General features: G+C 38.9%; 1 protein-coding gene across 5 annotated transcripts in view; it reads left to right on the top strand.

Moving 5' to 3' along the window:
- NCOA6 (nuclear receptor coactivator 6) overlaps positions 1-27,350 on the top strand; it is a 91,599-nt gene that overhangs the window by 42,091 nt on the left and 22,158 nt on the right. For 2 of the 5 annotated variants that reach the window (XM_052650825.1, XM_052650824.1), the window contains 6 exons: positions 7,936-8,058; positions 14,876-15,004; positions 15,730-16,587; positions 18,629-18,775; positions 21,308-22,424; positions 24,955-25,076. In XM_052650825.1, coding sequence (XP_052506785.1) covers positions 7,936-8,058; positions 14,876-15,004; positions 15,730-16,587; positions 18,629-18,775; positions 21,308-22,424; positions 24,955-25,076 — 2,496 coding nt within the window. Of the gene's footprint in view, positions 1-7,935; positions 8,059-11,984; positions 12,073-14,875; positions 15,005-15,729; positions 16,588-18,628; positions 18,776-21,307; positions 22,425-24,954; positions 25,077-27,350 lie in introns of those variants that run through there. The other 3 variants (XM_052650827.1, XM_052650826.1, XM_052650828.1) reach the window with 3 other exon arrangements.

The following is a 27,350-nucleotide window of genomic DNA, read 5'->3' as shown; positions in this document are numbered from 1 at the left end:
ACACAGAAGACCTATACAAAAAGATCTTAATGTCCCAGATAACCACAATGGTGTGATCACTTACCTAGAACTATACATCTCAGAGTGTGAAATCAAGTGGGCCTTAGGAAGCATTGCTACAAACAAAGCTAGTGGAGGTGATGGAATTCCAGCTGAGCTATTTCAAATCCTAAAAAAGATGAAACTGTTAAAGTGCTGCACTCAATATGTCAGCAAATTTGGAAAACTCAGCAGTGGCCACAGGACTGGAAAAGGTCAGTTTTCATTCCAGTCCCAAAGAAGGGCAATGCCAAAAAATGCTCAAACTACCATACAATTGCACTCATTTCACATGATAGCAATGTAATGCTCAAAATCCTTCAAACTAGGCTTCAGCAGTACATGAACCAAGAACTTCCAGATGTACAAGCTTAACTTAGAAAACACAGGGCAACTAGAGATCAAATTGCCAACATGTGTTGGGTCATAGAGAAAGTAAGGAAATTCCAGAAGAACATCTACTTCTGCTTCATTGACTACTTTAAAGCCTTTGACTGTGTGGATAACAACAAACTGTGGAAAATTCTTAAAAAGATGGGAATATACCAGACTTACCTGCCTCCTAAGAAACCTATATGCAGGTCAAGAAGCAAGTCAGAACCGGACATGGAACAACAAACTGGTGCAAAATTGAAAAAGAAGTTCGTCAAGGCTATTGTCACCCTGCTTTTTTAACTTATATACAGAGTACATCATGCAAAATGCCAAGCTGAATGAAGCTCAAACTGAAATCAAGATTGCTGGGAGAAATATCAACAACCTCAGATATGCAGATGATACCACTCTAATGCTAGAAAGCCAAGAGGAAGTAAAGAGCCTCTTGATGAAGGTGAAAGAGAAGAGTGAAAAAGCTGGCTTAACACTCAACACTGAAAAAACTAAGATCATGGCATCCGGTCCCATCACTTCATGGCAAATAGTTGGGGGAAAAGTGGAAACAGTAACAGATTGTGTTTTCTTGGGCTCCAAAATCACCGTGGATGGTGACTGCAGCTACGAAATTAAGACACTTGCTCCTTGGAAGGAAAGCTATGACAGACCTAGACAGTGTATTAAGAGACATCACTTTACCAACAAAGGTCCGTCTAGTCAAAGCTAGTTTTTCCAGTATGGATGTGAGAGTTGGACCATAAAGAAGACTGAGTGCTGAAGAATTGATGCTTTCAAACTGTGGTGCTGGAGAAGACTCTTGAGAGTCCCTTGGATAGCAAGGAGATCAAACCAGTCAATCCTAAAGGACGTCAGACCTGAATATTCATTGGAAGGACTGATGCTGAAGCTAAAGCTCTTAATACTCTGGCCACCTGATGTGAAGAGCCAACTCATTGGAAAAGATCCTGATGCTGGGAAAGTTTGAAGGCAAAAGGAGAAGAGGGGGGCAGAGGATAAGATGGTTGGATGGCATTGTGACTCAGTGGACATGAGTTTGAGCACAGTCAGATAGTGAAGGACAGCGAAGTCAGGTGTGCTGCAGTTCATGGGGTCACCAAGAGTCAGATATGACAGCGACTGAACAGCAAGTTACTCGTGTCACCTGTGCTTCACATGAAAAGGAGTTGAGGCTGGTTGGGTCCTGATGCTTCAGCGTCCATAGCCTCAGACTCCATTCCCTTGGACTGATTTTGGCTATCAGTCCATCCAACTTTGGTTTTACTGGCACCCTAACCAAGGACTGATTTGTCTTTTAAACAATATCTAATTTCAGGGCTTCCCTAGCAGTCCAGTGGTAAAGACTTTGCCTCCAGTGCAGAGGGTGTGGGTTTGATCTGTGGTCAGGAAGCTAAGACCCCATATACCTCCAGGCCAAAAACCAAAACTTAAAGGAGAAACAATATTGCAACAAATCGATAAAGACTTTAAAAATGGTCCACATCAAAAAAAAAAAAAAAAAACCTTAAAAAAATACCTAATTTCATCTGCTTCCTTTCACCCAATATGCCTGATTTAGTATTTATTTTTTATTTATCTAACAGAGGCCCTGAACAATCCCTTTGTAGCCGTATTCATTTGCAGATGTTTTTGTCAGCATGATCTTTTAAAAATGAAAATACAGTACACACACACCTTAAAACTGTGCTATGACTGGCCATTATTTGCAGAGTAATGTCCAAACTCTGTATTGTGACCTCGGGCTTCGCATAGTCTGACCTTTACATTTCTCATCTAGCCTTATCTCGTCCAGCTCTCCTCCCTCCTCCTTGCTGTCTGTTCTAGCCTCTTCAGCCTTCTTTTGGTTCCTTGATTATACGTTTCTTCTTCCTGTCACAGGTCCTTTGCATTGATGTCTCCTCTGTATGGATGTTGTTCCCTACCATTCCCCTTTCTGTTAGTTATATACCCAACCTTCAAGTATCAGCTTCAATCTTAAGGATGTGTTTTCTGAACTCCTTGACTGAATCAGAATCTTTTTTCACATGCTTTTGCAAAAGTCTGGTTTTCCCCTGCTCTGATCATTTCTTACACCTTCACTAGAGCAATTATTTTGATGATTGTTTTGTTCCCCCATGGACTCCAAGCTCCAGTAGGGGCAGAAACCATATCTTGTTTTGCTGACTGTTGTATCTTTACTTGCCTGTACATGTTAAGTTCTTTAATAAACATATGCTGAATGAAAGTAAAGGAAGCACATATATAATAGCACTAGTTTGCTTCAGCTCTTGGAATACATGATAAGCAAAATATAGGCTTTGCCTTTATGAACTCAGAAGGAACTCATGACCTTGATGAGGGAGATAAACCTGAGAGATGGAACTACCAAGTATGAGGAAGCACAGAGGAGCGTCTGTCTTTTGGTGCCCAGTGTACTAAAACCTTCTTTCCCCTTCCTGCGTTGATGCAAACAAGGTGGCAACCAGTGAGTGATTCCAGCCTTCTCTTGCCCTTGTCAGCCAAGCCCTTCTGACCCTGTGCTTGCATAGGACCTAAAAGTTCCACAAAACCTCAGTAACTGAAAGGTCAACATTTTATGTTTAGGAGTGAGACATATTTTGTGCAGTTAAGATTGTAGGTTATTGTGCCCCAGAAGGAGCAGTAATAACAAACAGATTGTTAAGAGATAGATTGAGAAATGAGGTGAATTCCATAATTTGATAAATACGAGAATAGTGGCTTAAACAATAACCAGTTTGTTTTGATTGTCCAAAAGGATTCAGAAAAGTAAAATTAATTCACTGCAATCTATTAAACATAGGATGAACTTTTGGGAAGAGTAGAAGTCAAACAGCTATTGTTAATAACACCATATAAGTTGTTTATGTTTTATAAGCACATCAGTATGCATTTTTTTAATAAGAAACATATAAGCAGTTTCTTAAAAAAAAAACCCTAAACATTTTATAGTCTATGTTACCTGTTTACCTGAATTATAAGGGCTTTGTGGTAGTGTTTTCCAGTGGAGAAAGGAAACACCAAATTTCTTCTCTTTTTTTTTTTTAAACCACAAATAAGATCTTTTGTTTGTCACCATTAAAAGTCTGCATTTTAAACAGGTTCTTGGACTGTTGGCTTGTATCCATTAGTTTATTCAGCTTTAGCACCTGTCTCATCCCCAGCAACTTTTCCAGAACTACTACCTTTACCATGTAGCTCCGTGAGTTTTCCCACTTCAAACTTGGGCTTCTGAAGCATTTTTACTTTTCTAACAAAGACATCATAGAGTGGAAAAATAGGTTGGCAAGCTTTTTCTCTGTCTTTTCCCGTGCTGTCTGGAATCGATTTATTGATATCCTCCTTCAAGTCATTTGTCTGCACCTCTCAGGTCATGATTTCCACCATCATCTTGTGAATCTGGCGCACCTGCTGGTGCTGGGCATAAGAAGTCTTCCAAATCTGATTGTTGCATTTTTTAGTAAAACACTTGTGAGAACAGATGAAGCACATTGATATAAACGTGTGCTTCAGTCATGGTCTGCCATTTTTTGACTGTTGAGCACATTTTGTCACAGGTAAGATCCATACCATGGAAATCTCAGTCAGGTTTTACCCTGAACATCCTCCGTAATTAGCTTGAATTGTCTAAAGGCAGCTTCATCATTCTGCAGATCAGCAAGATTCATTTCAAAAACACAACCTTTGAGGCCATCAGATGTGATTTTGTTTCCTTGAGTTCTTGTGGTCAGTGCTTTCCTACTATTCCTTGTATTGAACATAGCTGGTGCTTTCACATCATACCAGTCTTTCTTAGAAAATGGGTCAACCACTATCTTCTTGGCTCCCTTTCTGCCTCCTTTTGTAAGACGCTTATTCTTGCCAACCGTCTTGGTGACTTTCAGAAAGCCAAAAGGGCAGATGCATAGCTTGCTCGAGAACTTTGGTGAGCAGGGCAGAATGCGCTGTCTGTATGACCCCAAGTTTCTTCTCTTAATCATCCCTACTTCCTACAAATCTTCAAAAGAGTAAGACTCCTGTTTATTCCTGTAGCCATAAATTAAAATGCAAATACCAGCATGGAAGCAAAATAGATCACATATATTATAAGAAATTATGAAATTTACATGTGGCAGTGATTATCATACTACAGAAAAGAGGTTTTTTTTCTTTAGCTTTTAGAGTACATCTATGTCCTGGGTGATCTCCTTTTCTCTTTCCACATTCACTGGGAATTCAGGCAGGAGTGAAAGTGGTGGCAGCAGCTGTTGCTTTTGTGAAACTGATGATGGGCTGATGCCTTTTAGGTTAAAAGAGGAGGTCTTGCCACTATTGTGGTGTCTGCTGCAGGGCTGGAGGGACAGGTTGTCCTACACCCAAGGACACACAGTCTTTTCTCCATTGAAGAACACTCCCTGTACCCTTCTTTTGAGTTTTGGCCAGGGAGTTGAGGAGACATCTCTTTTGAGGACATTTTGTGACTCCCCTGTAAATTCATTCTGATTTAAAGTAGGAGTCTGTAAAGGGTCAAAGAGTAAAAATTTTTGGCTCTGTGGGCCAGAAGATCTCTGTCAAGACAACTCAGCTCTGATGCTATAGTGCAAAAAACAGTCAAAACAATATGTAAATGAGTGAATGTGGCTGTGTTCCAGTAACACTTATTTATCTGAACAGGCAACAGGCTTGATTTGGCCCATGGGTCATAGTCTGCCAACCCCAGTCAGCAGGTTGGAGAGCCAGTAGTGTTCTCTTCTATGTGTGTTTCCTTGACAACAACTAACTTATGTGCAGCTTGTAAATAGGATAATAACAGTAGTATAGTGTGGAAATTGTGTTTATTCATACATTATTTTTTTTTGCCTGGGCAAAGGGAGTTAGAATAGTAGGATTAGAAGGTTAATTGTCCATAAACCGTTTGATCTGTTGCTACATGGCTGGGAGCCCTTTCAGCTTTTTTTCAGCAAATTGAGAATGAGAAGTTACACTCAGGTACCTTCCCCAGAAGTACACCCTCAGCATTGCATGGCTCTCAGCTTGTGAACTTTACTTCCTCCCATGCCCACCTGGAGGGCAGCCCCACTAGCTCAAAGCTCCACTGCATCTGTGTTCCCTCCCAGCTTTGACCAGGCATTTCCACTCTAGTGTTCAGGTGTGTTGCCTACACCAATTTTTGTTTTCATTAGAGCTCTAGTTACAAAGCCGCATGGGTTTTGAGTTTGCCTCAACAGTATTTCTCCCATGAAACCCATTATTTTCAGTGTGAGATTTTTATGGACCGTCAGGTTTTCCTGGAATGCAATTATCATATGGAAAAATGTCTATGATTCTTTGTAAGGTTATGATAAGATGACTTTTCATCATATAGTCCGTAAATAGCTAATGAGTGCCTGTTATGTACACCAGGCACTGTTCAGTGTTTAAAGGATATAATTAAGGTGGCCATAAAATTTATCATTTAAATTAGGATTTGAAAATAAATGGAGTTATTATGAATAACTATTAATAACTATCCTGGGAGAACAGATAAAAGAGTGTGTGTATGTGCTCAGTCATGTCTGACTTTTTGTGACCCCATGGACTGTAGGCTCCTCTGTCCATGGGATTTTCCAGGCAAGAATACTAGAGCGGGTTGCCATTTCCTATTCCAGAGGATCTTCCCGACCAAGGGATTGAGCCCGTGTCTCTTGCATTCCTGCATCAGCAGCCAGATTCTTTACCACTAGTGCTACTTCAGAAGCCCATAAAGGGGAGGCAGACAAGAAAATAAGTGAATGAGTAACTACATGGGATGTGCTCTGAAGAAGTAACAAGGTGACCTGACATTGGAAAAAATGATTGGAGAAGACTTTAGGGGCTTGTGACACTTAATCTTACACTGAAAATTGAGAAGATGGTTTATGTGAGGGGTGCAGGAGACTTGCTCTAGGCAGAGAGAACAACTTGTACAAAGGCCTTAAGGTGAAAAGTGGGTTTGTGTGCCTACGAAAGTAAAAAACGCCACTGAGCCTGAGTCCTTGTTATTGAAGGAGAAACTAGTTTGAATTGAGATTAGAGAGACTGGCAAGGACCACATCTGAGCTGTTAGTAACAGCCACAAGCCACTTTTATGATCTGTTGTCCATTTCAAAAACAAAAGTTCTTCCACCTAGAACCTCTTCGCAAATTTAGTATGTTAATAGTTCTTTCCCTTTGGTGGAAACCCTCAAGATCTGTATTCTTTTTCTCTTTTATTCTTAACTCCCATAGGCAATTTAGAACATTGTATAGCCCCTGGTGATTGGTCACTTATTGTTAAGATATTTGTTCCCTATTACCAAGCTATCTACCTGGTTACAATAGTTAATATTTTATCTATTTATCTAGCTGACCTATATTGTGACAAGACAGGAAACTACTGTGCCTTCATTGGCTTCATTCTTTGTCATCTTGCCCTAAAACAGTAAGGAGCATGGTGAATGCAGCCTTTCAAATCCTCAACCACAGGCTAGCTATACTTTTTTCTGTCCGCAAGGTGGTGCTGTCTACCAGAGTAAGAATAGTCAAAATTTGGGCTTAAGCTCAGGAAGCGTCCCAAAACTTGTTTCAGAGATTTTTTTATTAAGTGAAGTTTAAATTGCCCCTTACTTTAGTAGTCAACTCCAGCGGGAAAGGAAAAACATGTGATCTTAAAGAAGCACAAAGGGCTTACAGGGAGTTTGCTCCTTAAAGTAAAGAGTGGTTATGTGAGGTTTGCGTTGTAATTATCCTTTGAATTGAATTTGTTTCATACATTCTTCTAGGTACATAATATTTACTAAAAAATGAATTTCATCATGTCATTCTAATTTTTAAAAAATAAAATAAATTGCCTCTAACTTTAGAGTCTACTCAATTGGAACACTTCTAGTGACATTACCTACCAGGCTATTGTGAGGTTCAAATAAGATACAGTTTCTTAAGCATTAAAATCCCTATACAAATGTTGCTCTTATCATATCTCAGAGGTAGATTAGTAGCCAGGGTATCTACTCTTCATTGCATGAGTTTCTCCTCTGCATATCTCTTTATATTGCAGTTGTTGAAAGGAAAATGGTATTTTACTTACAAATATCACAGTGTCCCCATGCCATTGTATGTTCTTTCTGCGTTAGACCTACTCATATTTCTAATTTCTGATCATAAATTCTCAAAAAGTAATCCAGGATTTGAGACTTTCTGAGAATATTTTCTTCCTACACACATATAAAATGAGTTGATTGAAAATAAATATTCTGCCTTCCAAGCTCTCTGCTGATGCCATACATCATTAATGATTGTCCATCTACTGTATTGTGAGAATTCGTTATGTTCTCCTTGTGCTTCATGTAAGTGAACCTGCTCAGGTGAGGTTGAAAAGAGGCCTGTATAGTATTGAACTCACCCTTTTTGTGGTGGTTAACTTAGCATAATTCTTTAAAAACACATAAACCTAGAGCTCTTGTATATCTGTTTTTCAACAAAATTTACATCTTATTCTGATGATTTCCTTTTAAACCTGACTATCATTTTCAGGGGAAGGTGCTATCAACCTGGCTTTGGCTCAGAACCGGAGCCAAGATGTGAGAATGAATGGACCCATGGGAGCTGGAAATTCAGTTAGGATGGAAGCGGGATTTCCCATGGCAGGCGGTCCAGGTGAGATCTCCCACTCAGTTGTATGACATTTGACTAGTTTCCTTTTTTTTGGCTTTATTTGCTAATGTATGATCATTTGAGTCCTGCAAGATAGGTGGGGGTTCCTGACACACTTCTGTTGATTGGTTCAGGAAAACAAGACATGAATCTAGACTCTTAGGAGACTAGGATCACAGAGCATGGAGCATATATAGTCTTCGCGATGTTTGGGGCTCATACTTAAAGGTAGATGAGCCCTGAGCCATGCAGGAAACAGGAAACATTTATTGAGTTCTCATTGTATGATGGGACCTATGCCAAGTGTTGCAAATAGAACTGAATAAAACATCTTCTATCCTCAGGGTGTTTTATAGCATAACGTAGCCTTCTATGTTATGAAAGAGAAAGAGTCACCTTTCTCTGTGACTGAGAATCCAGGAGTTTGTGCATGCTTAGGTGAAATCTGTAGAAGTATGTGGGAGAATATGTGTTTTTCTGTATTTAGAATTTGAGAGAGTTACAAATTATTTGCTATCTTTGTAGCAGTCCTGAAATTTCTTCTTTAGAGACTGCAACCACTTTCTGTGAGTCACAGAAGGTTAAAATTGAGTTGGTATTCTCATTTTAAGCTGAGGAAACTATGGAGTTCACAGAAAGGAAGCAGTTTGCCCATGGTCAAGTAGCAGTGGGCAAATCTGACTCCCCAGGTCAGTGCTGTTTTCACTGCACTAGCAGCTTTCAGGATTCTTCTGCTGTAGGAACTTTTATTCCAATAAGCCAGAAAAGCACAGCTGCTGTGATTGAAGGAGAATCTAAGTACGTGAAATTGTACCCGATCATTCACTTCCAACCTACCACAGTAGCTCTTGAAGAAATGCAGCAGAGTAGAGAAGCTCAGTTTATAAAGCTGTTCTTTCTGAACTGTAGCTGAAGACTTGGCCATGGAGAGTTGGAGCTAGGTTTTCATGCTGGCACTGCCACTTGGTGTTTACCTGAAGCGCATCACTGTACCTCTCCATGCAACAGTTTCTTCACCGAGATAATAGTCCCTATAATCTTTTGAGCTCTTTTTTGAAGATGGTTGCGCCCTGAGCAATGTAGCAGACCTTCACTGAGTTCCTGTTGTGTGTCAGGACCTGTGTTGTTGGGCTGTTTTGGAGTACTGTATAGTAAATGGAAAATACCCAACCTGGAACCTATAGTAGGGAGTTAAATAAGTTTAGTTCTCTGCAGAAATCTGAGCATTTGGTGTTAAGGCAGCTTGATGAGAGACTATAGGTAACGCTGTTGCCTCCATTGAAGAGCCAGAAGAGTGAGCAGAGTATAGCCAAGCTGCATATAGTTAGTGCAAGACCAGACCTAGGATGAGACATCTGGGTTCTAGTCTCAACTTCCGGCCAGATGTCTTAATAGTTACTGGCCGTAGTTACCTGTAAACATATTTATGTCCAAGAAACAATATTACAGATCCCTTCCAACCTTAAAATGTTGACTCCATTAAGCCAATATCAGCACACTAATTGCAGGCTCTCCTAGTATCTGGCAAACAGCAGGCATATTTACTAAGTATCTCTGAAAAGTGAGTGTAAATTTTAGTGATGTATGTAGTTCATTATCAATATAGGAAACTTAAAAGATTTAGGTTGAAATTAGATTGTTTAATGAAGGACACTGTGATAAAATACAAAGTTTCAAGAATAATCAATTAGTAATGATCTGTAGTCACAGTAATATTTTAGCACCTAGGTATCTTTTTTTATTGCCAAGCATACTTAAAATAAGAATTTTTTTCTCTGTTGTCCACTGGGACGGTGGATGCAAACAAAATTTAATATTTAGTTAAATATTTCTAGGGAAAGAGACCTTAACTAACCTTTATAATAAATAATTTTAGAATTGTGTATCTAGAATGTCTTAGACTAAATTATTCTTAACACTACCTTATTCTCTTTGCATTGGCAACAGAAACTTGACTGATAAGCAGGAGTCCTTTTAAATGAAAACAAAATCCATAGCCAATTTTGTTTCGTAGCTTCATAGAATCCCAAGATTAGTGAGGTACCATAGTAGTCATTTAGTCATGTGTCATTATTGATGTTTTGAATCGATAATTCTTTCCTATGGGGAGCTGTCCTGTGCCTTGTAGGATGTTCAGCAGCATCCCTGGCCTCTGCCTATCAGGTGCCAGTAGCGCCACCACACCTTCCTCCTAGTTGTTCCAACAAACTATCTCCAGACCTTTCCAGATATCCCTTAGGGGACAAAATTGCCCCCAGTTGTGAAGCATGACTCTAGTCAAGATTCCCACATCGTGCTAGAATGTATTCTACAGTATCACTCCTGAGCATGTTAGCCAGCATGTGCTTAAACATTTCTGGGGATAGGAAGCTGATTGTAGACTAAGAAAACCTATATCTTTTTATTTCCCAAGAACTTTCTTACTATCCAATTACCATCTTTGGAAAGTGGGGTGGGCTTCCAAGAAACAGATCCATTTTTAACAGGTAAACATTTGCCTAACTGCCCTGTCTCAGCTACAGAACATCTGAAAATGTCAGATAAAATAGAACACTTAATGCACAGATGAGCTTGTAAGACAATAAGGAAAAATCCTCAGGGCAACAAAGAAGAACATTTAAATAACAGTGAACAGGTGAAGGGAGAAGGAAATGGCAACCCACTCCAGTATTCTTGCCTGGAGAATCCCAGGGACAGAGGAGCCTGATGGGCTGCTGTCTGTAGGGTCACACAGAGTCTTACACGACTGATGTGACTTAGCAGCAGCAGCAGAACACGTGAGGAAATGCTGCAGGAGCCAACGGATTTGAGTTTTAATGGCCAAGAGGGAAAAAATAGGAAGCCTTGCCTTGGGTCCACATAAAGAAGGAAGTTAGAGTTCAGAATCCTTCATGAAGCCAGTATTTTCAGTAAAAGATAAATAAGAAAAAGTTTTGCTCTCTGGCACAGGAGGCTGAAGGCAAAGCTTATCTCCCTTGGTCTGGGCTCTAGTTGAGTTGGGGAAAGGGTGGTTATAGAATTGTCTTCTCTATCCTCATACATGTTGGACACGTGTCACTGAAATGACCCAGGAACAGCAATGCTAAGTTATTAAGTGGTTCTAAAGTGGTAATAACCACTGAAGCTGTCACCTCAAACCATTGCAGATTTCTCATATTTATTGCCAGTTATAAACGAGCTTATTCTCTGAATTTATAAATTTAAGATTAGACCCTCTTTCCAGAATTCTAGGTAACAGAAATATCAGCATGTTTAAAATAATGAAAATTCTAAGAAGAGAACAAGACACTATCAAAACACAAAGAGAATTTAGGGGGAAATTAGAATCTACAGAAATTTTAAAATTATTGAAGTGAATAACGTACTCAGCCAATTAGAGACAGCTGAATTGGAAGGAGAATTTGAGAAAATGCCAACAGTGAGAATGCAACAGACAGTAAATGAGTAGATGGAAATATGAAAGAGATCAAGAGAAGTGAAGGATAAAATGAAAAGGCTTAATATATATCCCTGAAAAGAGCTCCAGAAGATAAGGAAATTGAGGAGTGACGATAGTAAGAGAATGGCTGAAATTTTTCCAGAATTGATGAAAGACATGAGTCCTCAGATTCAGAAGTCCAATAATTCTGAGCCCTACAAAAAAATAAATAAATTCACATCTAGACACAAAATTGAAAAACTGCAGAGCAGAAAAACAGAGAGAATGTTAAAAGGAATTCAAAATAAAGCCCCAGTAATTTACAAAGGGAAGATTATCAGACCCACAGCTAATTTCTCAGTGGCAACATTGATGCCATGAAGCATGAGGATAATATTTTCAAAGTGATGAGAAAATTAACAGCCTAGAATTTTAAACAAAAGCTATAGTATCAAGAGTAGTATGAATTAAAGACCTTTTTAAAGAGACTAAGAGAATTTACCATTAACAGACCCTTGCTAATTGAACTGCTCAAGGATGTACTTCAGGAAGAAGAAAATTGAACCTAAGATGGAAGAAATAAGAGCTAAGAAGGAATGGTGAGCTAAATAATTGGTAAACATTGGGTAAATGTAAATAAACATTAACTTACTTAGTAATAATGATGATCATACATGGCCTTTAGATATGTCTGTTGACATTTTAAAAATATCACTAAAATAATAGAAATAGAAGGTATAATTTCTAAACTAGTAGTGGAGGGGTTGAAAGGAAGAACATGATGAAAAAAAGTCTAGTAAAATTCAGGAGAAGTAGGAAAACAGCACAGAAAAAAAAGGGTAAAAAACAGTGATATCATAAAATGATAAAATATACCAGTAATTAACAATAAATGCAAGTGGATTATAAGCACTGATAAAGAAAGTGATTAATTAGATTGAGCAATTCAGATTTAGCTATGTACTCTTAGAGGAATCATAAAACATAAGGTCTCAGTTCATAGTTAAAAGGATAGAAGAAAATAGAGAATCCAGGTGAATATTAACCGAGAAAAAGGAGTATGACAATATTTTTATCAGATAAAAAGCATTGCTAGAGATAAAAAGGATGACTGTATAATATAAAAGGAAAAATCCAGGAAGATAACTAAACTTTTGTATTTTTAATAAACTAGCTTCAAATATGTGAAGTAAAAATGGCCCGGATTCATGTAGATAGCAAATCTTAAGGAAGATTCTTACACACCTCCAATAGTAATTGATGTATCGAACAAAAATTGGTAAGGATAAAGAAAGCTCAAATAATATAATTAAAATAGTTTGAGACATATTAGACATGGACATATTTAGAAACTGTACTAATAATTCAAGAATTCTTAATCTTCTCATGAATGACATTTGTATAAACTGATTATGTTATTCCAAAAGCAAGTTTCAGTAAATACCAAATACAGGTATCACATAGATCATTTTCTCTGACCATAGTGCAGTTAAGTCAGTGGCCAAAAATAACAAAAAACTAAAATACCCCATATTTTTAGAAGTTTTAAAATGTATTCTAAATACCCAGTGATTTTTTCTTAAAAAAGCATTCAAGATGGACATTAGAAAATATTTAGAAGGAAATAATGAGAATAGTTCCCCAGTGGCTCAGCAGGTTTAGAATCTGCCTGCAATGCAGGAGATGGCAGGTTCGATCCCTGTGTCGGGAAGATCCCCTGGAGGAAGAAATGGCAACCCACTCCAGTATTCTTGCCTGGAAATTTTCATGGACAGAGGAGCCTGGCAGGCTACAGTCCATGGAGTCACAAAGGGTCAGACACAACTGAGCACATAACATGGCAGTGAAAATAGTACTTGTGAGATGTAGACTAGAAAATTTGACTCTCAGATATTTAGAGCAGACCTTATACTAGAGCTGTCTGAAAATCAAAACACTTAAGTGTCTGACATAAGAATGAGAAAAAGAACAGCAAAGTAGTTAATTTAGGAGCAAGAAAACAATAAAGGTAAGAGCAGGAAAAATGGCAACCCACTTCAGTACTCTTGCCTGGAGAATCCCATGGACGGAGGAGCCTGGTAGGCTGCAGTCCACGGGGTTGCAAAGAGTCGGACACGACTGAGCAACTTCACTTTCACTTTCATGAATTAAAAAACCTAATGGAACAGAGCAGCAAAACCAGAAGATGTTTCTCTGAAAAGACAACTGAAATTATTGATCCTAGTAAGACAAATAAGAGAGAGAGGCATGAGCAGTGTAAAGAATGAAAAAAAGTGTACTCTTTAAAGGGTGTATTTTATTATGGCATGTGAATTATATCTCAGTTTTTAGAAAGAATGGGAAAAAAATTCCATGAATAACTTTATGCTAATAAATTTGAAAGCTTTGGCAAATTAACAGGTTTCTTGAAAGTATAACTGAAACTGACTTAGTAAGACATAGCAAATGAAAAATCTACAACTACTTAAGAAATAAAATAATCTGTCTCCCTGTGGATCAACTAGTATAACCACAGGCTCAGATGATTTTACAGGTGAATGTTACTAAATATTCAAAGAACAGATAACACTTATTCTTTCAGAGCATAGAAAAAGAGAAAAGATGCTTTCCAGCTCACTTTGAAATTGTTTTCAATATGATGCTAAAATTAGGATGAGAGCAGAGGATAATTATAAGTTGTTTTCACTTATAAAGGTAGATGCTATTAATAAATCCTAGAAAATCTAATAGTATCAGAAGTTAGCAAGATGTGAATCAAGAGGAGTTCTCAAACTGCTAGTGAAAGTATAAATAGGTATAACCACTTTTGAGTGCAGTTTACCAATATCTAGTAAAATGGAAGATGCTCATACTTTAAAACCTACTGATTTTAAGTATGTAATCTAAAGAGACTCTTCCATGTCTATGGAATACAGGACAAATATATGCCATTGCAAAATTCTAAAGATGAAAACTTAAGTGTTCATCAGCAGGCAAATGGCTGTATTAACTCCATAAAATGGGGCACTGTTATAGTCAGGATGGGTGAATCTCAAAAAAATAGTATTAAGTGAAAAGGGAAATTAAACAATACATATCGAATGGTGTCACTTATACAAAGATTAAAAGCATTCAAAAAATGTATTACAGTTTATATATGTAGAAAAGATAAAAACTTGAAACTGTTAACCCAGTATAAGATAAGGAGGGAATGGAATGAGATTGGGAAGGAGTAGGAGGCTTCTTATATATATTGCATATATATATGAAGCAGGCAGAGTAGGGCAGGGTTTACATTTAAATAAGGTAGACAATGGTATAAAAATTTTCTATACCTTTTTACATCTTTGAAATATTTCATTAAAAACAAGCATTGTGTCAATTCCAGTACTCTATTCTAGAGATTTTTTTTTTTTTCTCTAGGGTTAATAAGGATGACCAGCCCTGCCACTGTTATGATACCCCAGGGTGGAAACGTGTCATCTTCCATGATGGCACCAGGCCCCAATTCAGAACTGCAGCCCAGGACTCCTCGCCCTGCTTCTCAGTCAGGTATTGACCTCCAACCTTTGAGAACTGAAGAGGCTGCACTCCCTGCACAGAGCATCATAGAATTCAGCTCTCTCTCTGATGCCAGATTTCTAACTGCTCAGCTGAAATGCTGTCCTCTATATAAAATCTGCCTTAGTTTCTTCAAGCTAGAAGTCATTATTTCCTTTTCAAAATTTCTTCTCAGAGTTTCTCACTATTCTTATCAGTTATACCCCAACATTCCTAAAAATGTATTCCATAGCCTACTTAATCCTGCTCCTCCGTACCCGAGAATTCTGTAGTGAAGTAAATTTGGTTAATGTGTCCTGCTAGATCCTCCCTCCCAGAGATCCAAAAGTAACATGTTGGAAGCACTGGAAGTCCTATAGTGAAGAAACCTGTCTAAGGCTGTGTTAGGTCCAGTGTCTCCCAAACCTGATTGACTTTATTTTTTGTTTTGTTTTCTAATACTAATGAATATAATCCCTCAGAATATGCTTTGGAGAATACTGCTCTGCATAGTTTGCCTGGCTCTTGTATCCACTTTAGAATCATACGCTCTTTATAGACAAGATTCAGTCTTTCTCTCATCTCGATAGTTGTTTTGCATTATAGTAAATGCTCACAAACATTAAATGATACCAGAAGATTTTTCTCTGTTTTGCAGAATTGCCAAGACTCTAGGATTGCTCTAGAATCTAGGTTGCAGTAAGTTAATTATTGCTTTGTTGACTATCTTTAAACAGATGCAATGGATCCACTCCTCTCTGGGCTCCATATACAGCAACAAAGTCATCCCTCAGGATCTTTAGCGCCCCCGCACCACCCAATGCAGCCCGTCCCTGTGAACAGACAAATAAACCCAGCCAGTTTTCCCCAGCTGCAACAGCAGCAGCAGCAACAACAGCAGCAGCAGCAACAGCAGCAACAGCTGCAGGCAAGACCCCCACAGCAACATCAGCAGCAACAGCCACAGGGCATTCGACCCCAGTTTACTGCCCCAACTCAGGTGCCTGTTCCTCCAGGCTGGAACCAGCTGCCTTCCGGAGCCCTTCAGCCTCCTCCAGCCCAGAGTTCTCTGGGCACAATGACTGCAAATCAAGGGTGGAAGAAGGCTCCCTTGCCTGGCCCAATGCAACAGCAACTCCAGGCAAGACCATCCTTAGCCACGGTACAGACACCTTCCCACCCTCCCCCTCCATATCCCTTTGGCAGCCAGCAAGCTTCACAAGCCCATACAAACTTTCCTCAGATGAGCAACCCAGGCCAGTTCACAGCTCCTCAGATGAAGAGTTTGCAGGGAGGGCCCTCCAGGGTCCCGACCCCCCTGCAGCAGCCCCACCTCACCAACAAGTCTCCTGCCTCCTCACCCTCCTCCTTCCAGCAGGGATCCCCTGCTTCCTCCCCAACGGTTAACCAAACTCAGCAGCAGATGGGACCAAGGCCACCTCAAAATAACCCACTTCCCCAGGGATTTCAGCAGCCCGTCAGCTCTCCGGGTCGGAATCCTATGGTTCAACAGGGAAACGTGCCACCTAACTTCATGGGGATACAGCAGCAACCACCAAATCAGGGGCCACAGAGCTTACATCCAGGCCTAGGAGGTGAGGAGCACTGGAGCTGTTTGTGTTGTGAATTGACTGGAGCTAGATCTTAGTAGCACTTCAATTTTTAGAGTTAATGGAGGGAGTGAAACGAGGATGTAACTATTTGGTTTTGTGAATATAGTGATGACACTTGATATGACTTAGTTAACTTGATACATTATGCAGCGTCTTACTGGTTATGTTTAAGCTAGTCCTCTGGATAAAAACGCAGGTAAAATTCAATGTAGATATATGTTCATTTTGTTTTTCAAATATTTTTGCCTGATCTTGTACTAGTAAATTAAGGCGTCTGGAAGAATCATGGTTTTATTAACAACTTAAGCTGTTCCGCTGTTGAAAAAATTAAGGTTATGCAGTAGAGCAAAAATGAAAAGATAAGTGTAGGGTTTTGTTGGGGAAATGGCCCTTGTTGTTTTCAATTTTGGTAATCCTAGTTAGCAAAAATATTATTAGCATGGTATTTGTTAAATTTGCTTAAAGTATTAAAGGGGAGTAAGTTCAGAAATCATTGACTTTTACAGTTTTATAATGCCAATGCCTGCTCCTTAGAGAGGGAATTCCACCAGTTATACCTAAAGGAGATTTATTTATTTATTTTGTAAGGTGCCTCTTGTATGAAGAAAAAGCAATGGAGCTTAATGTGTGAGAGGTAAAACGATTACAGTAAAACTTATCCATCTCCATGTTTATTATTTATTCTTATTAATCATTGATCTAGTGCACATGAATGTGCTTGGAGCTTTTCAGTAAGGTATAGAGAGTGTAATACTGTCACCTGATAAACATACCCCCCCACCAAAAGACACCCATTGCCTATCCAGAAAAAAAAACCCTTGCATCTTTAGTGCAACATAGCAAAGGCATGTTCCCATGATTTCTGGTAAAATTAAATCGCTCATCAGTCTTTTCACTCTCTTGTAATTACTTTTACTGACATGCAGGCTGTAATATTTGAATCCTAAGAAGTTTTGAGAAAATGCAAGAATGTTTTGGCTCCAAACTTCACTGTTCTGGGCATCTAGCCTTGGATCAGTGGGGGCTGGGTAGTCCCTCCTGCAAATGTGATTACTGATATAATTACAATGGAAGCATGCAAATGGGGACTTGTCACTGCTAAAGAAAGGACAAATGCATATTTGTCTACAAAGCGTTTTTCAGGACATTGAAAATTTGGCCCTTAAATAAATGGACTAATTCAAGTGAGCTTAGGTCTTGATGCTTTCATAGAGCAAATGATGTGCTCACCTAGGTGATCTGGCCACATCCAGGCCTATGTTATAAACAGTGAATGGGTTCTGAGATTCTTATTACAGATTTGTTTGCTGAAATTAAACCTTCCTATAAAAGAAAGTATTACTTTAGTAAGATTCCATTAGAGCACAGTTTTTGGTACCATAGCTGTCAGAATTTCAGCAAACCCTTTTGAGAGGAAGGTGTAATGATAAATTTAATATAACCTCACTTTGATGCTCCTATAAATTGTTGCTGATCTCTTGTCTCTTCCAAAGAGACCAGCACAATACAGGGGAGAAATTTTTCCACAAAAAAAATTGTCATCTATTCCCTCAGTGGATAAAAAAAAAAATCACCTATCTATGCTTAATATCAGGACCCAGGTCTTTGTTTTATAGTATTTCTGATCAGTTTGTTTGAATATGAGAGAATTTAGTGTATTCCTTTGGTACCTATGTTAAAGTATGTAAAGGTTTGGGGTCCGTTGTATTACAGAAAAGTGAGCCCTAAACCTTGCTGTGACGTGGCCTCAGATCACATTTAGGGAGCAGATTGCCATCTTTTCCTTGGCATGTTCAAAGTGTAAATTTTTTAGTATTTCTTTTTCATTTTGACAATGCTCATGTAAGAAATTGTGTTGATTTTTTTAACCATCTTTCCCAACCTTGTTAAAGATCCTACCAGTGTGACAGAGAGAGCTAAGCCAGTGGAGACTTCATGCAGCTCATCCTTCCTTATTCATTCCACATCTAAGCAAGAGTATAAATTTGCTAGGTAACTGCCTTACTCGTTGTTTTCTATTAAGGAATGCCTAAACGCCTCCCACCTGGCTTCTCAGCAGGACAGGCCAATCCGAACTTTATGCAAGGTCAGGTGCCTTCGACCACAGCAACTACCCCTGGGAATTCAGGAGCCCCTCAGCTGCAAGCGAATCAAAATGTCCAGCATGCAGGTTTGTTTTCTATGACTTATTCAGCCAGCATTTATTGAACATTGTGTGGTAGGTAGACAACAAGGAAATACAGAGAAATGTAAGCCTTGATCCTTGCCGTTCGTTTCAGACCTATAAATATCCTTTCAGGGCAATAACTGTTATATTAAAAGTAAGTAAAATGTCTTGAAAAATCTAGAAACACCTAAAGAAAGGAGATAAACCTAGAGGTAGAGCTGGCGTCAGCATTTTTTTTTCCTGAAAAGAACCAGGTAGTAAATATTTCAGGCTTCACAGGTTATATGTTCTCTGTTGCAGCTACCTAACTTTGCTGTTGTAGCACCAAAGTAGCCATAAACAGTACATAAAAGAATGGGCATGGCAATGTTCCACAATGCCTATATGCTAATACAAAACTGTGTTCCTGAGCTCTGAGTGAGTTCACGTCTGTTTACAAGCTGGCAGTTGGCCTTATTTGATCCATGGATCATAGGTTGCTGACCCCTCAGTTAGTAAAAGGACCAAAGGTATTTCTGGCAAAGGAGATGGTGGTTACAAAGGCATGGAGGTATATGGCATTTTGAACAACTGCAGCATTTAAAATCTCTATAATTCATGTTAACATTGTATGTGTTGAGTGTCTGAATTCTGGTTTACAAGGTGGTGTTTGAAGACCAGGTTTTATCAATACAGGTGTAATGCCAATAGTGTATTATATATAAGAAGAAATTTAGGAGGGCATATTGTGTACAGCAGAATGGCTAGAAAATATTTGTAAGCAATATTATATTAGCCGAGACTGCATGTATCTGGTTGCTATTAGGTAGCACATGATTAATCCTCTTACCCTTTCTCATAAGGAGTTTGGATTGAGGTAGCGCAAATACTTTCTGAGTTCCCTTGCCCATTTGGAGTTAGTTTAGTTGTGTGGTTCCACTGTTAATTGTAAATACTAAGGAAGGAGAAAAGATCGAAACTTAAAAAGTTCAAACTACCTCTTGAAGGGCTAGAGAAATGTAGGGCAAACCATGACTTTCTCCATCTGCTAGTGCAAAACTGCAATTCCTGAGCTATGTAAATTCACATTCTATAGGAAGTTTTAAAACAGTAATAAAATCATTCACAATTTCCTCCACATAAGCGCAGCTGTTTTATATTTTTATAAGGTGCCTTCCCCATGCACTTACTGTTTTGATTTCTCCGTTTATCCCATCTAAGATAGCTCTACTCTTGTCTGTCGTTTCCTGTTCTCTTACTCTATTTCTCTTATTAAGCTTTTACTTCTTCCTGTGAAAATACTTAGTCTGTTTGTTATTTTACTCTTGCCAACTAGACTCCATGGAGTAAGGGATTTGGTCTGTCTTGCTTATTGATGTTACCTCAGTACCAGAAGTGCCTTGCACATATTAGGTACTCAATAGATGATTGTCAATTGAATGAATATATACTGGAATATTTAGTGTATATAGTATATACAGTGGTCATGGAATTCAGTTTAAGGCTGGTCTGGAAGATCTTAGGATTCCAGAAAAATCTAGATTGTATGAACAAAGGACAGTTTGTCCCTCGCCTCCTGGCTGGAGCATGGACTGGCTTGATGACTTCATTGTGGCTATCACTTTTTAGTCCTCATTTCAAAATGAGAAGGGTGGGGAGGAGATAAAATAAGCTAGAAGTTTATTCTGCAGAAAGGAAGAGAGAATATAAGCAGCTATAGGAAAATCCCAAAGACCTAACAGTAAGTATACACTGTGGCAAACCAGGAAGTGCTCTTTGTCTGAATTGGAAACAATTAAGACTAAAACATGTCCCATGTGGTCTCCTAGGGACTGCTACAGGAGAGGGTCACTGAAGCTTTATCATCCTTTATTGTCTGTCCTCTGTCTGCAGCTTCTTAATTGTCTGTCAGTTGACTTCCACCAGAGGCTCAGCTTCCAGATCAAGATTAAATAATTTTTACCACATTGGGGTGGAGGAGACCCATCTTTAGGAAGTATTAGCTGTTCTTTTCTTTAAAGTGCAGTATCCAGATAACACATCCATAACCTTGGAGAGTCTTAATTATAGTTTCCCAAGGAGCATTGTTAAACATCTTCTCAACTTTGCTGAGGTTTTCTTAAGAGGCTGCAGCACATTTTTTGTTTCCTGTCTCATCTAAAGTAGAGCTTATTTCATTACCCCATAACACGAAAAGTTAATTTTCTTCATTTTAAGTAGTTACAAGTTATTTTTAAATAATGAGATGCTACCTTTCTCTTTGTTTAGTCTAAGAGAAAGAAAACTATGTTGATCTTCAAAATGTTATCAAGTTACCAAATAGGAATAAAGAAATGGTTTCTCTTTCTCTGTTGTATGGTCACTGAGAATGTATGCCACAGTCACAGCCTCATACTATAGAAAACTCACAGAAATATGTTAAGCATAACACATCTGTTTATGCTAATCACTGGATATGGGTGAGGGGTGTTTTTCTAATTAAGGTAATTTGAGAATCTTAATACCAACAAGATAATAGTATTTCTTTCTGAAACTGTGCCTTTTTTTTTTTTTCAGGTGGTCAAGGAGCTGGTCCTCCTCAAAACCAGATGCAGGTGTCCCACGGGCCACCAAATATGATGCAGCCCAGCCTCATGGGAATTCATGGCAACATGAACAACCAACAGGCTGGTAGTTCTGGGGTTCCTCAGGTGAACCTGGGCAACATGCAAGGCCAGCCCCAGCAGGGCCCACCATCTCAACTGATGAGCATGCACCAGCAGATCGTGCCCTCCCAGGGCCAGATGGTCCAGCAACAAGGAGCCTTGAACCCTCAGAACCCCATGATCCTTTCAAGGGCCCAGCTTATGCCACAGGGTCAGATGATGGTGAATCCTCAGAGCCAAAATCTTGGGCCCTCGCCCCAAAGGATGACCCCACCCAAGCAGATGCTTCCCCAGCAGGGCCCCCAAATGATGGCACCACATAACCAGATGATGGGGCCTCAGGGGCAAGTTTTGCTCCAACAGAATCCAATGATAGAGCAGATCATGACCAATCAGATGCAGGGGAATAAGCAACAGTTTAACACTCAGAACCAGTCTAATGTCATGCCGGGACCAGCACAGATAATGAGGGGACCAACGCCAAACTTGCAAGGAAACATGGTGCAGTTTACAGGACCTATGTCAGGACAGATGCTGCCACAGCAAGGGCCCGTGAACAGCAGTCCGTCTCAGGTTATGGGGATGCAGGGGCAGGTCTTGCGGCCACCAGGGCCCAGCCCCCACATGGCCCAGCAGCATGGTGATCCTGCTACGACAGCAAATAATGATGTCAGCTTGTCTCAGATGATGCCAGATGTTAGCATGCAGCAAAGCAACATGGTCCCCCCCCACGTGCAGGCCATGCAGGGGAACAGTGCCTCGGGAAACCACTTCTCAGGCCATGGGATGCCCTTCAATGCACCTTTCAATGGAGCACCCAATGGAAATCAGATGTCCTGTGGTCAGAATCCAGGCTTCCCGGTCAATAAGGATGTCACGCTGACGAGCCCATTGTTGGTCAACTTGTTGCAGAGTGATATCTCTGCGGGCCATTTCGGGGTAAACAATAAGCAAAACAATAGCAACGCAAATAAACCGAAGAAGAAGAAGCCCCCTCGGAAGAAGAAGAATAGTCAGCAGGATCTAAAGTAGGTTGTGATAGTCTTGTCTGAAATCTTACTTATTTATTTCTATGTGAACACCTTTTTTTCATGGAAATTTTTGAGCATGTATAAGAACAGTATAATGAAATTCCCCATGCTTCAGATTTTCAGCTCATCATCTATCTTGCATTCATTCATGTTCTTCCCATTACCTCTTGATTATTTTAAAGCAAGTTCACTTTAAGTATTTCAGTGTGTACCTTGAAAAAACAAGGACAGGTTTTTGGTTTTTGTTTTCTGTTTTTTTGTGACCACACAATACGATTAGCACACCTGGAAAAAACTAATGCTTCCTTCATATTCTCACATATTCAGACAGCGTCCAGATTTCCCTGATTATCTCAAAATAATTTTTTTTTTTTACAATTTGTTCAAATAAGGGGCCAAACAAGGTTCATATATTGCAATCAAATGATATATGTCTCTTAAGTCTGTAGTCTCAGAGGGGATTGTGCCATTCAGAGCCTGAGAAGTAGCCAGTGCTACCACGCTACAACTCTACAAAGCATGTCAGGCTTATAACGACTGCTGGGGAACCAGAGAGGCTATATGTGTTTTAGGAATGAAAACTACTTATGGAGACTCCCTTCTGTCTCTCAAATAGAAATGTTTTTTTTTGTGCAAGTGCCTTTCTTTTAAAGGCTCTTTATCATCCTTAGCAGCTTAAAACCTCATACTGAGATGACTAGACCTTTTCAATCAGTTACCCTTTTGGTAAAGATGAGTCTTTTGCAAGATCACAGTGGGAAGGGCAATTAATTTATATTTCGTTTCCTAAAGCTAAGTGTTAAGTCATATTTTTGGCTTTGATAAAAAAGGAATATTGACTAAACTGGATTTTCTGCCTTTAATCACAAAAGTGAAATCCAGAGACATTTATTACCAGAAAATAATGACTAAGAAGTATAAAAGCGGGTTAATTCAAGTAAATTACTAGAATTACAGAAGAGAATAGGGGAGCTTTAGTTAATTAAACATAAATGTTTAAAATAAAACCATCTATTGGATTGGCCAAAAAGTTTGTGTTTTTCCATAACACCTGGAAAAAAACTGGATGAACTTTTTGGCCAACCCACTACCTTTCTCTCAGTCTTCTTACAATATGCCTTTGGTGGTACTATAAAACTATATCATATTCACTTTCTTCTTGAATCTTATAAATCAAAAAATAATTGTATATTAGCAACCTGTATTTTTCGTGAATTCAAAATTAGTAAACTCTTTGGTTATCTGATTTTTCCAGTAGCTCTTTCTAAGTTAAATTCTTTACTACTATCAATCTGTATGGGAATAATATTTCTTTGGCAATATTTATTCCTCTCAGTAATCTAGGATTAACACTGCAAGGTTCTTCAGTTTCCATTAGTATAGATTTTTGGTATCTGTACCAGCCCTTAGGGATTTGCTTACTTGTTATAGCTACAGAATGTGGAAAGGGCCTTATACCACATCAGGGCTCCTAGGAATGGAGACAGTAAGTTAAAAAGAAGAGTGCATGCTCCCAGCTCTACCACTAGCTTACCATGGAATCTTCAGCCTGTTTTCTTATAGCTCTGTAGGCCTTTGTTTTGTTATCCAGTAACATGAGGTGGCTGGGCCTGAGATATTTTTTTAGCAGTATAATTCTTTGAAAGTAAAGAATACGACAGGAATCCTTACCTGTAATTGAAGCAAGAGAGAAGTCATTTAAGGAGCAAATCAATACAGGAATCTAGTTGTGCTTAGGACCTGCTTCAGGTTCTAAATTCCCATGTGCTAGAGCTTTTAAAATGGATTTAAGGTAAGGTTTATGAAACTACAGAGTACAACGAGATAAAATACTGTCTAAAAGTGGGTGACTAATACCAGGACAAAAACGAAATGAGGGCTGTGAGCCCTGGGTCTTTGGGAATGTGGGTGTTTCTTCATTTTTTCCCTTCTCTAATAAAATTGTAAGGTACACTTAGGTGAAAATGAAAGCATCCCAAAGCGGATGGGGATGTCTGTTAAATAGACATTCTGCAACAAAATTAATTAGCTTTGTTCTGGTATTCTCCGGCTTTCTTTGTTCTCTGAATACCATTTTCATTAGCCAGTCTGCAATTTCTTGCAAGGTGTTATGGATTGTTGGAGCCACCGTTGCAATATTCACAAAAAAGGAAGTCTGGATTCCCTGGTTGAATTTGATAGCTACCCCAAAGATAGTGTGGTTTCATAGGAACAGTACAATACTGATAACCCAAAATCAGGTCTTAAAACATTGGATGGATGGATAATTAAATGAAAATCATTATATCAGAATTTTGTAGAAAGCACCTGGAGTAAATAGCCATTTATTAAATTAAGTGGATTTTGACATTTAATGAAACTGACAGTTTTTTTATGCCAAATATTGAACGTTTTATCAGACTAGAGAGATATAAATAATGCTAAGAACGATAATGCAGATGGATTTATTCAGACATAGGGGAGGGGTTAAGCAGTTTTCATGTATAAACTGTACAACTTACTCTCAAACATGTAATTTATTTTTTAGCACCCCAGATACTCGCCCAGCTGGTCTGGAGGAGGCTGATCAACAGCCATTGCCTGGAGAACAAGGAATTAACTTGGACAGCTCAGGCCCTAAACTGCCAGAATTTTCAAACCGACCACCAGGTGATAAAATGTTAGCTAAAGTTTATATACTTGTCATCATTTATTTACAGCATTATAAGGCTTTTTTTCAAGGAAACAATAGTGTTTTATTTTGTCTACTAACTAGACTAGTGATTTAACGTGTCTAGTATTTGGAAACTTTGCCTTGTTACTTGTTAGTGAAAAGTTTCAAATACAACCTCTGAAAGTGTGTGTATGTGCATGTGTATGTATATCCATTTGTGTGTGTGTGTTTTGCTCAAATTAGTTTTTGTTATATTAGGTCCTCATAAAATCAAACTAAAGTTAGTTAGTGCCTCTTTATTCTTGTCGATATCAAAGGTTCTAGTTGACATCAAAATGAAATAAGATTAAATGAAATGATGCTTTCACTCTAATCCTGCTTGCCTGCCTTTCCTGCAGCCTTTTCTACTGGGGCTTTCTCAAAGCAGAGAACTACTAGGGGTTAAAATAAGATTTTTTAATAGAGCTTTTATTATGAATCTTTAAAGATAAAAAAATATGTAAAGAGTAATGAAAGAGACACTCATGTACTTCCTACCCCGGTTAATAATAAAAAGACCAGTATTGTTGAAATCCTCTGTGTTGTATCCCCCTCTGATTATAAAATAATACCATCCTCTAAAATGTTGAAAAAAGTCTCCTAAAATTAATTCATTCTAATCTAGCTATTATAGAACTAAGGCTAGCTGCCACAATGTCTCCAAACCTGGTTACTATTAGCCTGAGCAGTAATTTGTAACTTTATTCCCCTATGAAGAAGACACAAACCTATCGCATGCAGGCCACACCTCTGTGTGTATACAAAGGATTATGTTTTGTTCCTTCCTTTCTAGTTATTCCACATCCTTTTTGGCCTGTAAGTGGAAGTGATTTTGTAAGTTATTTTAGGGATAAACTTTAGTATCCTTAATTTATGTATTTTAAAAGTGAATGAAAAAAAAAAGTAAATTCGTTATGACGTCAATGCTATATGTTATTGATTGCAAATTGTTTGGGCATACCACACTTCCTATCGGTGAATTGCAGCAGCACAGTTGAGGCTGAGAGGTCACCAGTCTTTGGCGGGTACGTCCAGAGGCATTATGAACAGGAAGGCACCTTCTTCCCTCAGACACATCTGAATTCTATAAATCCCAGAAGTTCTCACACGTTATTGCTTCCTTTCTACAGTTTGCAAACTGGGAGCCTATAGGCTGAATTTGGCCTGCAGTATATTTGAATTGTCATGCAGAATCTGAAAGCAAACAGAAACCTGGTTTTAGATGCCTTTAGGTAGAGCATCCGCTCTGCAGTTTGGCTCTGTCCACAGAACTACTACTGTCTTACAGCAACCCACTTCTCCTCTTTACCAGTCTGGCCCCTAAAGGCATATGAATTTTCATCTTTTAATTAATAAATTTGGGTTTTGGTTATGTTATATGCACTGTGTGTGTCCTGGCTGTGCCTCTTCACCATTCTGCCACCACAGCCCCAGTCTATCTTCTTACCATTAGTGCTCTTTGGACTGCTGCCTCCAGCTTCTGGACCCTTTATAGCGGCCTTGCCCTTAACTGTTACTTTCAAGAGGCTGCTGTGTTGTCTCTGCTGCTCTCTTTGGTATTTATGTTGTTTGATGCCCTAATTTTAAAGACGAAGGCATTTGTGTCATAGCCCTGACATCAAGAGGCTGTGTAATTTCTACAGAAATTACACGTTTCTTCACATGGGAACCTGAGTTAAACCTATAGAAATGCCATATGTTGTTGGCGTTATAAATGTAAAGAAGTCAGTTGGGCCTAAAACAAAAAAGGATTAAAAAAACCCACAAAACTTCAAAAGTGGGTTCTGAGGACTTCCCTGGTGGTCCAGTGGCTAAGACTGGACCCAGTGCAGGGGGCCCAGGTTTGTTCCCTAGTCAGGTAATGAGATCTCACATGTCGCAACTAAGACCCAGCTCAGCCAAATAAGTAAATAATTAAAAAAGAAAACATTGTACTCATTGGTGTCATGTCTGTCATTGGCCAGAAGAGATTGATTAGCTATTAAACACAGGGTGTGAACCTATGGCTCAATAGCATTTGATAGCTGCTCTGTGAAAATCTGGAGCCAGCACTTCTTCTAACCACTAGAGCCAGCTGTCCTTATGCCTGTGCCTTTGTAAAACTTTCCTAATATATTTTTCGTGTAACAGTGAAATAAATCTAGTTTGTAAAATTGTATCCCAGCTTTATGTCCACTTTTTCCCATTGAACCACCTTTATTCTTGGTCCTTTCTGCTGATTATGTAAGGTT

The sequence above is a fragment of the Budorcas taxicolor genome, chromosome 13 (assembly GCF_023091745.1).
Source record: "Budorcas taxicolor isolate Tak-1 chromosome 13, Takin1.1, whole genome shotgun sequence".
Taxonomy (NCBI): domain Eukaryota; kingdom Metazoa; phylum Chordata; class Mammalia; order Artiodactyla; family Bovidae; genus Budorcas; species Budorcas taxicolor.
Note: the sequence above shows the minus strand (reverse complement) of the source record. Positions and strands in the feature narration are given on the sequence as shown.